The sequence below is a fragment of the Oncorhynchus keta genome, chromosome 32 (assembly GCF_023373465.1).
Source record: "Oncorhynchus keta strain PuntledgeMale-10-30-2019 chromosome 32, Oket_V2, whole genome shotgun sequence".
Classification (NCBI taxonomy): domain Eukaryota; kingdom Metazoa; phylum Chordata; class Actinopteri; order Salmoniformes; family Salmonidae; genus Oncorhynchus; species Oncorhynchus keta.
This window is the reverse complement of record NC_068452.1, coordinates 18,630,591-18,645,776: the sequence shown is the minus strand read 5'-3', so window position 1 is coordinate 18,645,776 and position 15,186 is coordinate 18,630,591. Positions and strand designations below refer to the sequence as shown.

Sequence of the window (15,186 nt, the reverse complement as noted above, 5' to 3'; positions counted from 1 at the left end):
ATTATATTCCTGCCATCCGCAAAAATATATATATATCTAGTTGATGATCCCTGCGCTATATGGTAGTGTAACCCCCAGAGAAGCTGCTGTGGCGTGCAATGTCCTGATCTCACCACCGGGCGGCGGCAGATACCCCACTACTTCCACTTGACCTAACTAGAGGATCGCAGCAGCATCTGCTCACGACGAGCCCACACAATGCAGCAGGCAAATAAACTGGTTTGATTCAGTTCTAACCAACAGCAAAACACTTTGTCAGGCAGGCTATCAATAGCCTCAACTTGTCATTTCCCATTCTGGGTGCAGCAAATCCTTCTTGGATGCATCGTTATCCTCCTCTGTGCCACCATCACAACAGCGATCTATAGGATAAGATGGCCATTTTACTACTGAGCCCAAAGGGCCAGTTTGAAGCTGTTCCCTTTTTTTGGGGGGGTTCAATGGGTTTGTGAATGTGGTGTATGCCTGAATGTAGACTATACCTGTCGGAGAACACAGGGTTAAATGTGTGCTCTAGCCCGCTAAGCAGAAGTAACCTATACTTAATGGAATGAGATGACCATTGTCAAAGTCACTCAGGTAGAGAAAAAAAAAGAGATGGGGAGAAAGCTGGTGAAAAATAGAGGGATTGAAATGAGGGAGAGCGACCCCTGCGGTCATCCAACGAGGCACTTTGTGATACATTCCATGCAAGTCCATTAGGATATACAGTGGTAATCTCAGACAATGTACCGCTGTATCTAAGCCCAGATTCATTATAGCACTGCGTACCATATACTACACATCTAAAAAAGGGTTTCAGCACTTCCTGCAACTGGTCTGAGGATCCCGAAGGAAGACGATGGAATATTCCAGAGTGAAAATAAACCCCATTTTGAGAAACCCAGAGTGGAAAATAAACCCCATTTTGAGAAACCCAGAGTGGAAAAGAAACCCCATTTTGTCACTTTCAGGCAGAAGCTTTTCAACCTCAGGTTCTACCCACCACAGTTTACGTCAAGTCTCGTTTGTGTTCTTTATACAGCACAAAAGGAGCTTAAGCCTTGGAATTAACTTGTCATTTAATAGACAGAACTAGATCTGGAACTAGATCTAAAAGTGAAATACAACAACAACAAAAACATTAACCCTATCCTGGCTGAGGCAACATTATGCACCGATTAAGGTCATGGTATGCCGTGAAGCAGTGAGGCGTGGCTCTGGTCTCACGCCGCAAGTTTTAACGTCACGTACGCAAGTACAGTGAAATGCCTTTCTTGTAAAGCTCCACAACCCAACAACGCTTTACTCCATATCAATGGAGCAGTACAAATAAGGTACAGTACCTTATGGTTATTTTAGTGGTGTTCAACATGGTGTGGTATTCGTCCATTAGCAAGTGCACCGTGTCAGGAGTGTTACCATGAGGAGCATTCACATTTCCCCCCCCCCCAAATATCTAGACGTAGTGTATTTTCCGACATGTAACATGCTTGTACATGTGAAGAATCCTCAGCTGGTAAAAAACCTCTACATGTTGTGTTGTATGTAGACAGGTCAAGTTGTTCACCTGCTGTGAAACCCTCTCTCTTTATGCCCCATGTCAATAAATACACAGCGATAAGAGGGTGGCGAAAGCCAGCGTTCTACTGGGTTTATCGAGTGTCTTTGCGTTTAGAGTCTTATATCACGTCAGCAATCTCTTGTGTGTGTTGATCGGGGCACCGCGTTAGACTGGACGTGGGCCGGACGTCGCTGATCTTAGTGTGGCCGACAGCGTCGCGCTTTACTGAAACTAATGAGCGGAGTAGCGCACGAGCGCGATACAAATTAATCGCACCGACGCTTGGGGATGCTGGCTCTTAAAGAAAATAGTGGACCGGGCTGTGAGATGTGTTGTGTAACCGTGAGAGTGATATTGAGTGTTAAGCATGCTAGTGTAACAGTATAATTTTTAAACCGTCTCCTCGCCCATACCCAGGCGCGAACCAGGGACCTTCTGCACACAACGACGCCCCCGAAGCATCGTTACCCATCGCTCCACAAAAGCCGCGGCCCTTGCAGAGCAAGGGGAACTACTACTTCAAGGTCTCAGAGCAAGTGACGTAACCAATTGAAACGCTACTTAGCGCGCACCGCTAACTAAGCTAGCCGTTTCACATCCGTTACACTCACCCCCCTTTTGACCTTCCTCCTTTTTCCGCAGCAACCAGTAATCCGGGTCAACAGCATCAATGTAACAGTATGACTTTAAACCGTCCCCTCGCCCCTACCCGGGCGCGAACCAGGGACCTTCTGCACACAACGACAACAGTCACCCTTGAAGCATCGTTACCCATCGCTCCACAAAAGCCGCGGCCCTTGCAGAGCAAGGGGAACTACTACTTCAAGGTCTCAGAGCAAGCGACGTAACCGATTGAAACGCTACTTAGCGCACACCGCTAACTAAGCTAGCCGTTTCACATCCGTTACACTAGACGATGCAATACCAACATTAGCGAGTGTTTTAGCATGTGATGCTACGTGACAATAATGATATTGAGCATATAACATGCTAGGCTGTGTGATAGCCATGTCGCATGGGTTTTGAGCTGTACCCAGTGCGGTGACTTCATGTTAGTGGGCGTTTATGCTAACTAGGCCATGTAATGAATGATAATGTTAAAGTGTTAAACTCAACTTAGTGGAGTGTTTTAGCAAGGTGGTTTGTCAGACAGTAATATCATTCATTATGGGTGGAGAATGCCCGTGTGGGTGTGTAGTGGTCGCGAATGGCGGTTGTGTGATTGAACGGCCCCCGAGGCCTGTGCTGTTCTAAACAGATGGCAGGGTGGAGCTCGGCTCCTTCAAGACTATTCTTAACAGACAGGTGTGCCTGTGGCCATTAACGCTTACCTAGTTGGGAGCTCCTGTATCGTCTGATGCTCCTCACCATCTCTGCAACTTTATGCTGGAAGAGAGAGGAGACGCGTGTAGTAATGTGTCGTAAGACAGTAGTCAGGGAAATCGGGAGGGGGGTTAACTTTTTTGTCCAGGGAATCACGCCGATTGTGCCGAATAGAAACATACATGTATTTCTTTGGCTATTCTGTCAATGGCTGAACGTACACTCACCATCTTCTCAAAATTGACAAGCTCCCCATGAAACGACTTGCAGCTCTCGTGGAGGAAGGTCAGATCTGAGAGAGAGAAGAAAGAGAGAAGAGGGAAAGAGAGAGAGAAAAAGAAGAGACAGGGAGAGAAAGGTAAACACACAGTGAAGGCAGGGAACAGTTAAGTAATGGCTTGTGGACACCTGCCCCAGCAGCTGCCCTCGTCTACCGGTGCTTTAGCCCATAGACGGAGGACAGGTACGACCGAGAGGGAGACAAGCCAAAGAGTCACAATCCGTGACCCCTTCATAGGAACTGGAATTTGCGGGTGCTGGGTAAAAGGGGGGCATGTTTAATCGAGACGATACGCCCAGTCAGGAAGAATGTTCTGAATGCTGCTAGACCTGGGGGAGGGAGGGTGTTTGTGCGTGTGGTGGAGGGAGGGAGGGAGGTGAGGCGATACGCTAATGTGACCTCTTTCACCCCTGGACTAAAGATGCTAGAAGCTGAGCTTTAAGAGCTGCACACTGGACAGCAGGCACACCTTCTCTTCCCGAACACACACACACACACACACACACACACACACACACACACACACACACACACAACTTTGCCAACCAATTCTATCACACACATAGCAAGCATATGCATCTCCCTCCCTCACTCCCCCACCATCACCCACACACAGAGAGAGAGAGAAAAGTCAGATGCATCTTACTCTTCAACATACACATGCCTGCTTGAACTGTTCAGTTATTTAACCACAGAGATGAACGGACAAAGGCTTTCGTTCTGAACCAGCGAGTGTGGTACCAGGAAGCACTCACTGAGCTGTCAGGTTACGCACAATAATACACTCCTGCTAACATAACGTCCAATAACATGTTGAAAATGCTTCACCCTGCCACCCAGGTCAGAGTGAAATATCACTGAGGTTGTACTAGCATTTTAAAAAAGGTGCCACACCTAGAACTTCTCCCCCTTGTGGAAGCTAGGGTAATTGCAACAGCAATAGGCTGCATTCAAAACAATATCTCCCAGTCTTCTCATTGAGCTTTAGTCTTTCACTTTTGGTTTTGGTCCAAACAGCTGTAAAAACTATTTTTTTTGTTATTGAAAATATATTTCACAGCGATTTAGTACAATGATTTGCTACAGTATTCAGTGCTTGTTTTCTCAAACTGAAATTGAGTGAACGGTGTAGAATATTAGTAACCAGGACATGACGGAGCGATTTCTACATGGCCACTCGACCTGGTTTCCACTAGATAACACAGCCACAGCTTTTTCCCATTTTGTCAACAGATGCCGCTCCTATGGGAGAAATCAATAGACGAATATCACAACACGGGTGGGTAAGTTCTACTGTACAAAACAATCATTCCACTTATTACTGCTGACATATTATGGACATTTTCTGATGCAGATTTTTTTTCAAATCCTATGGGTTGCACCATTTATTATTTTATTTATCTGTTATTTTAACCAGGTAAGTTGACTGAGAACACATTCTCATTTACAGCAACAACCTGGGAAATAGTTACAGGGGAGAGGAGGGGGTGAATGAGCCAATCGTAAACTGGGGATGATTAGGTGACCGTGATGGTTTGTGGGCCAGATTGGGAACTTAGCCAGGACACCGGGGTTAACACCCCTACTCTTACGATAAGTGCCATGGGATCTTTAATGACCTCAGAGTCAGGACACCCGTTTAACGTCCCATCCGAAAGACAACACCCTACACAGAGCAGTGTCCCCAATCACTGCAGTGGGGCATTGGGATATTTTTTAGACCAGAGGAAAGAGTGTCTCCTACTGGCCCTCCAACACCACTTCCAGCAGCATCTGGTCTCCCATCCAGGGACTGACCAAGACCAAACCTGTTTAGCTTCAGAAGCAAGCCAGCAGTGACATGCTGGTGACCATTAAGAAACATTCAGCAATACATATAGCAATGCTTATGCAGTATGGTTGTTAAGCTGCTAGCCAGCAGATGTGTCCTACCCATAGAGAATGAGAGTACTCTAGTGCCCAAAAGCCTGTTTTAGCATGGGCAACACCATTCAGGACTTTCAGCCTTTTGTAGTCAACTGGGTGGGAGTGGGTTAAAGGGATAGTTCATGGATTGCTGTACCTTGTCCATAGACTGCTTACAGGCTAAAGAAACCAATGTGTTATTTCTTAATTTGGGTGAACTATCCCTTTTATGAAGGATCACATAATTCTATCTAGGTAATCAGGAGGGATTAGCTAATGAATTATACTCGTGCGCAAACATTTCATAACTGCAGGTGGCACTATGCGCCATTTCAGTTTGTTCACCAACTGATAAAAACAGTACAAGAAAATCGACAACTACAAAATGGAGATGTCCTCAATTGCGCTGCCCGTGTGCGCTCACAGACGCCACAATGGGACAGATACAAAGATGAGTCCTTTATCATTCTCTATGGTCCTATTATGAAAAAGTGAAAGCATCTAGCTGTGAAAGGAGTCGACCTGGTAGCCGTAGGAGTTGATTTTTTTTAAGTATGTACGTTGTCTTGTACGTTTGTCTTGTTTAAGTTCATGGTCCTCTGTAGCTCAGTTGGAAGAGCATGGTAATTGCAACACCGGGATAGTGGGTACGATCCCCGGGACCAGCCAAATGGTTTTTTTTTTAAATGTACGCACACATGACTAAGTCACTTCGGATAAAAATCCTCATTATTATTTCACGTGAACATTTTAGTCATTTAGCAGACACTCTTCTCCAAAGCGACTTACGGTAAGTGAGTGGATAGTGTAAAAAAAAAAAAAAAAAGTTGGTCCCCCATGGGAATCAAACCCACAACCCTGGTGCCATGCTCTACCAACAGAGCTACATTATTATATTACAGTACACCAAAACCATTCTGTGATTCTATTGGACCATTGGTGGAAAACAGCTGCATAAAAATACTACAACGTTAGATTGAATTGATCTTCAAATAAGGAAGAGACCTGAGAGCAGCCCTGTATAGGAAACTAGGAGCTGGCGTCATTCTTAACTTGACATTATATTGGAGCCTTGTATACACAGCATTCAAATATAAAAACATTCCATACATGTTTTTGGTGTCTAAGTGACATTGACAAGAGAGCTTTTATACTCAATGTGTGTGTGTGTGTGTGTGTGTGTGTGTGTGTGTGTGTGTGTGTGTGTGTGTGTGTGAGAGAACGAGACAAGCAGACACTTAAGTGTAATATACTACACATTAGGGAAATTGCACACACAGTATTATGATGTAGAATGATGTAAGTACATAACCAATCTATTATCACAGCGATGAATTACAGCTAATATAATAATGGGAGTGATATTTTGTTGATCCAATTCCTGAACAGATCCAATTCTTTGTTCATCTAAAAAAGATGAGATTTCCCTTGCCTTGAAATGATTAGATTTGAAAGAGGAATGGAGAGAAAAGAAAGAGGGGAAAAAAAGGAGTTGACACTCAAAGCAGGGTACACGGCAACAGTGGAGGGAGGGCGGTCAGGGTGGAGGGAGGGCGGTCAGGGTGGAGGGAGGGAGGTCAGGGTGGAGGGAGGGAGGTCAGGGTGGAGGGAGGGAGGTCAGGGTGGAGGGAGGGAGGTCAGGGTGGAGGGAAGGGGGCGGTCAGGGTGGAGGGAGGGCGGTCAGGGTGGAGGGAGGGCGGTCAGGGTGGAGGGAGGGCGGTCAGGGTGGAAGGAGGGCGGTCAGGGTGGAGGGAGGGCGGTCAGGGTGGAGGGAGGGCGGTCAGGGTGGAGGGAGGGCGGTCAGGGTGGAGGGAGGGCGGTCAGGGTGGAGGGAGGGCGGTCAGGGTGGAAGGAGGTAGAGCTCATTATGGAGCTGATCACCTGTGGAGGTGTGCTCTCAAAGAAGATAAATGAATGCCACCTGGTTAGGTTGATAGACAGGGTCCCCCATGCAGAGTTAAAAGGGTGTGCGTGGGAGAGAAAGGAAATGAAAGGGAGAAGGAGAGAGAAAAACACGCTTTTCTTAGATAATGAGGGACTTCTGTTGTGAAGTTGGAGCGGTAGGTTATGAAGTGGCTCAATGCCGATGCGTGTGCCTCAAGCCTGTGTTCGTGTGTATGCTGGATGTCTTTGTACGTCTGTATATGTAAGTGTAATGACTGAATGTACAGCCGTCTTAATTCACTCCTTAAGAGGATGTAGAAGTACGATACATGTAGACTCCAGCATCGGCCACATTTAACGAGTCACATACTCGTGTTGCCCAGCAGGGAGATCGCATGCTGAGCTCTGTGTGTGTGCAGTGTGGAGGTAGCCTGAGCACCATTCTCTTCAGCGAACCTTCCACTGCCATTCCAAATGTTCGTTAAAGAGACTGGTACCCAGGCTAGGGTTGAAGGAGATGGAGAGATTAACTATGGGTGTTAATTAGCAAGGCGGGGCAGAAAGGTTGCCTTCTAATCAGCATTGTGTGTGTGTGTGTGTGTGTGTGTGTGTGTGTGTGTGTGTGTGTGTGTGTGTGTGTGTGTGTGTGTGTGTGTGTGTGTGTGTGTGTGTGTGTGTGTGTGTGTGTGTCAGAGATGTTATAAGCTCACATCTGGACAACATCTGGAGGGTAGAGTGAGTGTGTGTTTTGAGGGGGGGTTGTAGAGGTTTGTGCCCCTGTTTTCAGCACCACACACACACCGTGTAGCGTTTCCTCAGCTATGGTGTGTGTGTGTGTGTGTGTGTCCATGGCCAGAGAGAGACCTTGAGGAGCGGCCCGGCGTCACTCATTTAGTCTGTGGTTTGAGCCAATGGCGGCCTGTGTGTGGATGGGGTGTGTTCTGTATTAGTAAAGATGCATCTTTGTGGCGATGAACATATGCATTTGGGTAGTGGAGAGAGAGAACTACAGTGTTTGTGTGAATTTACTTGCTGTGTGTATAGTGTATAGTGTACAGTGTGTGTGTGTGTGTGTGTGTGTGTGTGTGTGTGTGTGTGTGTGTGTGTGTGTGTGTGTGTGTGTGTGTGTGTGTGTGTGTGTGTGTGTGTGTGTCTCACCTTTGAGCAGCAGCGGTGTGAAGGGGATGAGAGGGGGCCTGAGGCTGCCCATCAGGTCTCTGTACGACTTGTGGTTCCTGGATGGATCCTGAAAAACAACAACGCGTTCGCTCACTCACCCTTCACTAAATGTGCCTTTATAAATGAACCCGTAGCCACATACGGATTGGGGTCATTTACTTTTTGAGGTCAGAAGACCTATTTTATAGTTGTTGACTGACAAATGGAACTGAGCCCAACCCTGATACACAGTAAGCCCATATTATAGGGGCTCCATCAACTGTCCCCTACGAGACCCCGAACAGCCACTCACCGCAATGCTCTCAAACTGCTGGAACTGCTTCCTGAACTTCCCAGGTAGGCCCTGCCACAAACAAATAGTCCCCAGAGTTATGAACAAATCCCTACGCCCGTGTGTTTGCTGACGTGCATGTTGACTGTCTGCATAGAGGGGTATGTATCATAGGAGGTTGAAGGCACCTTCACTGGGGGAGGACAGGCCTGTGGTAAATGGCAGGAGTGGAATGGTATCAAATACATCATTCCATTTACTCCTTTCCAGCCATTATTTGCTGTCTCACCCTCAGCAGCCTCCACTGGTGTGTGTGTGTGTGTGTGTGTGTGTGTGTGTGTGTGTGTTTTACCTCCCAGGTGAGGCGAAGGCGGCTGACTGCAGGGTTGTCCAACCCCAGAACAACAGCTAGGAAGGACAGCAGATCCTGCTGCTGCTTACACCTGGAGTGTACACACACACACACACACACACACACACACACACACACACACACACACGTTAGATAAGACTAGACAATAACACACACTTCACCATAAACTAAAACGCCGTAAAACACACTGTTAGGAATGATCAAATAATAACACTACTTGGCACTATTTTAGACTATTATTGTGGCCACACACACACCATTAAAACGCATATCATCAATACAACACACCTAGGTGTAATACAATTCAATAGGTCACCCGGAACTCACAGAGCTGCGATCTTGATGAACTTGCGGAGGAGCTGCACCCTCTTGGGCAGCGACTGGCACTGCAGGATCTCGGTGGCGACCCAATGCTGCACCTCACTGCATCGCTGCAGTACCAGCTCAAGGTTGAGGGGGCGCCAGCGAGCCTGCTCGCCGTGGAACACATAGCACACAAACTCCACCTGGACATACCAATAAAGAAACGTACTATAAGTCTACCTCATCGAAAATGTAGGTAGACCACACACAGCATAATTCCTTATCATGGGAGAAATTATTTTGCAATTATTTGGCAGAGGTTCCGCCCAGGACTAACAGCTCCACCAATCACTGACCTCATGCACGCAGCTAAAGAGCTCCCAGTCAAACACCACCAGCTGAGTGGCTACCTCCTCAGCACTCATGTCATGGAGTTTACTGTCGCCGGGTGACCAGTGGATCTCCTCAGGTAAGGGAAGCTAAGGAGAGAGAGAAAACAAAGTCTTACCAGAGAAGCTTTGGACTAAAGCACCTTCATTGTTTCATCTCCTTAGCATGTTTTTGATAACTTTATGAGCACAATAATGACTCAAATGTAAACAATGTTGTTTAGAGCTATCCAAAATGGCCACCAGCCAGGGCTTTTGTTTCTCCATTGTTAAGTGATGACTCGTGTTCTAGGACTCACCAGGCTCTCCAGCTCGGAGGGCTCGCAGGCAAACAGGTGAGTGTTGACTCCCAGGGTGGTGAAGACCGCCTCGTCGCTAGGCCGGAAAGCAGTCTTCTCTGAGAACACAACACAAATGAGCCCACACATCAGCACACACGCAATGGATTAGTAGAGATTCCAGCAACACATAACAAGAAGCACACAGATACACGCCAGAACATCAACGAACTGTTTTCATCTCCATAGAGTCAAAACACTTTGGCAGCTTAGCGCCATGCAGTGGTGGGTAGTCATTTGTGGATTTAAATCTAAACCTCTTTGTGGATGTAAGCGTCGCTGTTCAAACAATCATGTCAAAGCTTGCATTGTCTGATTGGGTGTTTTGGTTGTGGCTGTTTTTTTCCCTACAGAACGCCAATCAAAAGTAGGCATGGCGAGAAGTAATCGTAGGTTTAAAGTATACAGTATCTGTGTGTGGGTGGTCCTACCCCCGGCGGAGGTGACAGCCACCAGCAGCAGGTTGCCAGGTTGGGTTGGCTGGTCTTCGCTGTACTGCAGCTTCTCCCTGACTAGTGCCAGTATCTCCCCCACGCGGCACGACAGACGGCTGCGGATCGTCACGTACGAGTGGTCCGGCGTGTACACCCTGCAAAAGACTGTGCGCGCACACACACACATACACACTTTTTAACTTCACCCACATGGCTTTAGTGTGTACAACATCTGTCCCATATCCTCATATCGGTTGGCCTATATCTGAATACCTTAGAAAGGAAAATACCACCCAAAAACAATCTTTGGGTATTTTTTGTTTCTTCTTCATTGGGCCACTGTTGATACAGTCCCAAAATGTTTTGCATGTGAGAAATGACGTTTTTTTCCCCCCAAGATATAGGACTTTCAAAATACAGAAAGTATCACAGTATGATTGATGTGTCTCACTCACTCTCATCTGAGCCCCGGAAGGCCTCTCTGGGCTGCAGACAGGCATCGATGCGACGGAAGTGGCGGAAAAGAGGGCGGACCTGCTTCTTCCGAATCTCCTTGTCCTCCTCTGAGCTGCTTAGGGAAACACAGTAGACGGTCTGTCAGTCTTTGCATCCTTTCAAAGCCAGCGAGTTTTTAAATTGGGTGTGACGGCTTGTGTGCCGCAGTAGGGATGGGACCCACAAGGTCTGTATGTACCGTCACCTGCAAGTAAGTAGATTGTAATTAATAGGGGCCAGAGTTCTTCCTTACAAGGTCAGGGGAAACTCCTAGCCCTGTTTATAGGGGGAGGCACCACAATGTGTTAGATGAGCCAGTGTGAGCTAGGAGGCTAAAGGAGAAACCAAGGCCATTAAAAACAACAGACAGTGGCTTTGCGAAAGTATTCACCCCCCTTGGCATTTTTTCTATTTTGTTGCCTTACAACCTGGAACTAAAATAGATTTTTTTTGGGGGGGGGGTTTGTATCATTTGATTTACACAACATGCCTACCCTTTTGAAGATGCTAAATATTTTTATTGTGAAACAAACAAGAAATAAGACAAAAAAACAGAACTTGAGCGTGCGTAACTATTCACCACCCCCCCCCCCGAAGTCAGTACTTTGTAGAGCCACCTTTTGCAGCAATTACAGCTGCAAGTCTCTTGGGGTATGTCTCTATAAGCTTGGCACATCTAGTGACTGGGACTTTTGCCCATTCTTCAAGGCAAAGCTGCTACAGCTCCTTCAAGTTGGATGGGTTCCGCTGGTGTACAGCAATCTTTAAGTCATACCACAGATTCTCAATTGGATTGAGGTCTGGGCTTTGACTAGGCCATTCCAAGACATTTAAAATGTTTCCCCTTAAACCACTCGAGTGTTGCTTTAGCAGTATGCTTAGGGTCATTGTCCTGCTGGAAGGTGAACCTCCGTCCCAAATTTCTGGAAGACAAACAGGTTTGCTTATTTCTTTCTTTAAGCAATGTTTTTTTTCTGGCCACTCTTCCATAAAGCCCAGCTCTGTGGTGTTGCTTAAAGTGGTCCTATGGACAGATACTCCAATCTCAGCTGTGGAGCTTTACAGTTCCTTCAGGGTCATCTTTGGGCTCTTTGTTGCCTCGGATTAATGCCCTCCTTACCTGGCCTGTGAGTTTTATTGGGTGGCCCTCTCTTGACAGGTTTGTTGTGATGTCATTTCTTTCCATGTTTTAAATAATGGATTTAATGGTGCTCCGTGGGATGTTCAGCATTTTGTATATTTTTATAACCCAACCCTGATCTGTAGTTCTCCACAACTTTGTCCCTGACCTGTTTGGAGAGCTCCTTGGTCTTCATGGTGCCCCTTGCTTCCCCTGGCTCGGTGGTGTTGCAGACTCTGGGGCCTTTCAAACAGGTACTGAGGTCATGTGAAGCTCATGTGGCACTTAAAAAAACCTGTGTGCAAAACTGACTTACTATTGACTAAACTGCACCAGATCTTATTTTTCATAGCAAAGGGGTGAATACATATACACGCACCATTGTAACAGTTTTATTATTTTTTTTGAAACAAGTTCTTTTTTCATTTTCACAACAATTCAGAGTATTTTGTGTATGTCAAATTACATGAAATCTAAATAATAATCCATTTAAATTACAGGTTGTAATGCAACAAAATAGGAGAAACGCCAAATGGGATGAATTGTATTACACTAATCAACAGTGATTGTTAAACTTGTGAGATAAAAAAGGCATTCAGACTAAACCAGGAGGAGTGACACAGCGACATCCAGCTGCAATGCCTTTCACAGCCCCAGAACACCAGAAAAGCTGTCCCTAGCAGACTGGTGCTAAAAGGCAAGACTGCGGGCTCGGTGTGTGTGTGTGTGTGTGTGTGTGTGTGTGTGTGTGTGTGTGTGTGTGTGTGTGTGTGTGTGTGTGTGTGCATCTGGCTGGTGTGGATGTGTGACTTACGGGCATTGGAGGATCTCGGTCCAGCGCTGAAGCTTCAGCACATCTTCCACGAGCTCGGGGAACTGACTGAGTTCTTGGACTGCACACAGATATAGCTCCTGAGGCGGAGGAGAGACATAACATTCAGAGAGGGAGTGCACTTTGTGCCTCTCGTCTGTGTGTTCGTTTGGGTCTACCAGCACTGTGTGGGCAGTTGCAGTTCGTCACAAGATCTGCTGCTAGACAGACTGCATCTACAGTATTCCAGAAAGAAAGGAGAGATCGAGAGGGAGAGAAATAAAAGCGAGACAGAACACCAGAGAGACAGGTAGACGACAGTGGAGACAGAACAGAGCAGTGGAAGAAGCCAAGGAGTCTGTGTGAAAGAAAGTGACAAGAGATGTGTTATTAAATGTGACTACAGAAGGAAAAGTAGAAGCGCCTCAAAAGCCACCTCACTTCCCAAGGTGTGCGCAGCTGAGTCAGTTCCGTCACCATGACAACCCCGGCGGCCCTAAAAAGAGTGCCGCCAGAATCAACACTCCACACAGCTCCCACCCAGAGAGAACGCCACAGCACACGGCCTTGATGCCAGGCTGCTTGGATGGAAGAGCAGGTGTGTGTGTGTGCTTGTAGTGTGTGTTTAACACTGACAAGTCATTCGATCTCACACCATCGTCCTGCAGGATGGCTATTGTGTGTGTGTGTGTGTGTGTGTGTGTGTGTGTGTGTGTCTGTGCACACGTGTGTGTGTTGGACCAGTACCTTGGGGAAGCTGTTGGACCTCTCGCCCTCTTCCTGCAGCAGTTCTCTGTATGTGTCCAGGTAACGGAAGGCAACACTCAGCACAGCCTGCTTCCTCTCTGCCCCGTCCCAGCTGGGCCAGCCCTCCCCTGCCTTCCCCTCGACACCAAATCTGAACCCAGAGTCAAGGAGAAACGCCACAGAGACAGAGGGAGAGAGAATATCTACTGATGCCCGTCATTAGGAGATTGATATTGAAGCTGGAGAGAGCTATGTTCTAGTACTTGTTTACTATACACACCAAAATGATTTATGTCGTACTAGCACAAATTACACTCTTCGTAATTGCATCATAGTTGCCCAACATCGGTTGTGAATACCTTCACGCACACACCACACTGACAGAAGGCACATATTAAAATTACCGCTCACACAGACACATGCAGACGCTCAAAGACATCCTGTGGAAACGCAACTAAACTCGCTGAAACACACAGCTGGAGAACCATGGTCACCTGACGCGCAGATGGAAAAACACAGTATTCCAGTGCAGTGTGTTCAGAGTCAAACAAGCAACTAGTAATTACAGCTTAGCCAGAGCAGAGCAGAGAGTTGTGTGGTGAAGGCTCTCAGACACACCCATCGTTGCCCACACACACACTCTCCTCCAGCTCCCAGCACAACAGGAGGAGAGCATCTTAGCAAATAATGCAGGAAAGAGTTTGAAGAGCTCTGCACGGCATAGACTTTCCACCAGAATTAGTGTGATGTTTGGATATTTTCAGTCTGTGACTTGAGGCATGCCATCATGCGTCTGTGTTGTACTCACCACCAAAGAGTAGTCATACGTGCGCACGCATGCACACACACGGGGAAACCTGACATCCTATTCTAAATATAAAAAAAGGGACTACCCACCTGACTTCATGGCTAAACTTAAGGGGACTATCCCTGACTCTCCTCTATTTCAGACCACAATCCAAGTCCACCACAGGCCTGTGACCTACAAACTCACACACTGAACAGTATTTACCAATGCCTTCGATGACATTCCAGATCTAGTAATTCTATATCTATGATCCCCTGTTCACCCAATTCTCCCAGCTCCAGAAACAGCAACCTAACCCTAAGGCCAACTGCTGGGTTTATATTGCACTCCAGTTTCTAATTCTCTCGGTTCTGTTCAACTGGGTTGTGTTCTATTGCTGGTGTGGGAGTTTGGCCCCAGCCCCCACAGTGGCTAGGAGTCCCCCCCACAGGGCTCTTCAACATAGCCGGGGTTCTGGGCTTTGATCGCTCAGCCACTACAAGTGTGGTGTAGTGTGTATGTGTCTTTAGAGTGTGTGTGTGAAGGGTCTGGGATGAGTTGTTCAGGGAGAGTGAAGTAAAGGGAACAATTCTCAGTTTTCCGAATGGAATTGGAGGTAGCTTTTGTTTTCATTTCCAGCAGGAAGCCAAACACATTTCCACAACAACAACAAAAAGATCTGATTAGGCTGGAATAGGGCCAGCGAGACTGAGGGAGAGGTATGGATGGAGAGAAAGAGGGAGAGAAGAGAAAAAGAAAGGGTGTGAGAGAAAGACAACGGGAGGGAGGAGGAGAGGGTTAAGAGGTACAGTGGAGAACAGGCTGGATCATTGATCTTTTGTAAAGAACACCCCTCTCCACACACACTGGGGCGTCCCTCTAGGGCCCAGACAAGCTGCATTAAAGGCAGCGAGGCATGCGGACGGTCTTTCCCAGAATGCCTTTGTGTTGCCGTCTCCGTCGAGACGCCCATTGTCGTCTGGAGGGCCGCTCAGGCCTCTAAA

The 15,186-nt window shown here is 47.0% G+C and overlaps 1 protein-coding gene across 2 annotated transcripts in view; it reads right to left on the bottom strand.

Moving 5' to 3' along the window:
• Positions 1 to 15,186, bottom strand: part of LOC118365210 (rap guanine nucleotide exchange factor-like 1) — a 37,712-nt gene that overhangs the window by 2,496 nt on the left and 20,030 nt on the right. Inside the window, exons 3-14 of one of the 2 annotated variants that reach the window (XM_035747224.2) lie at positions 13,396 to 13,546; positions 12,652 to 12,749; positions 10,678 to 10,793; positions 10,220 to 10,387; positions 9,750 to 9,847; positions 9,418 to 9,540; positions 9,086 to 9,264; positions 8,738 to 8,828; positions 8,407 to 8,457; positions 8,094 to 8,181; positions 3,094 to 3,158; positions 2,875 to 2,929 (exon numbers count right to left, since the gene is read on the bottom strand). In XM_035747224.2, coding sequence (XP_035603117.2) covers positions 2,875 to 2,929; positions 3,094 to 3,158; positions 8,094 to 8,181; positions 8,407 to 8,457; positions 8,738 to 8,828; positions 9,086 to 9,264; positions 9,418 to 9,540; positions 9,750 to 9,847; positions 10,220 to 10,387; positions 10,678 to 10,793; positions 12,652 to 12,749; positions 13,396 to 13,546 — 1,283 coding nt within the window. The remainder of the gene's footprint in view (positions 1 to 2,874; positions 2,930 to 3,093; positions 3,159 to 8,093; positions 8,182 to 8,406; positions 8,458 to 8,737; positions 8,829 to 9,085; positions 9,265 to 9,417; positions 9,541 to 9,749; positions 9,848 to 10,219; positions 10,388 to 10,677; positions 10,794 to 12,651; positions 12,750 to 13,395; positions 13,547 to 15,186) is intronic. The other variant, XM_035747225.2, reaches the window with a different exon arrangement.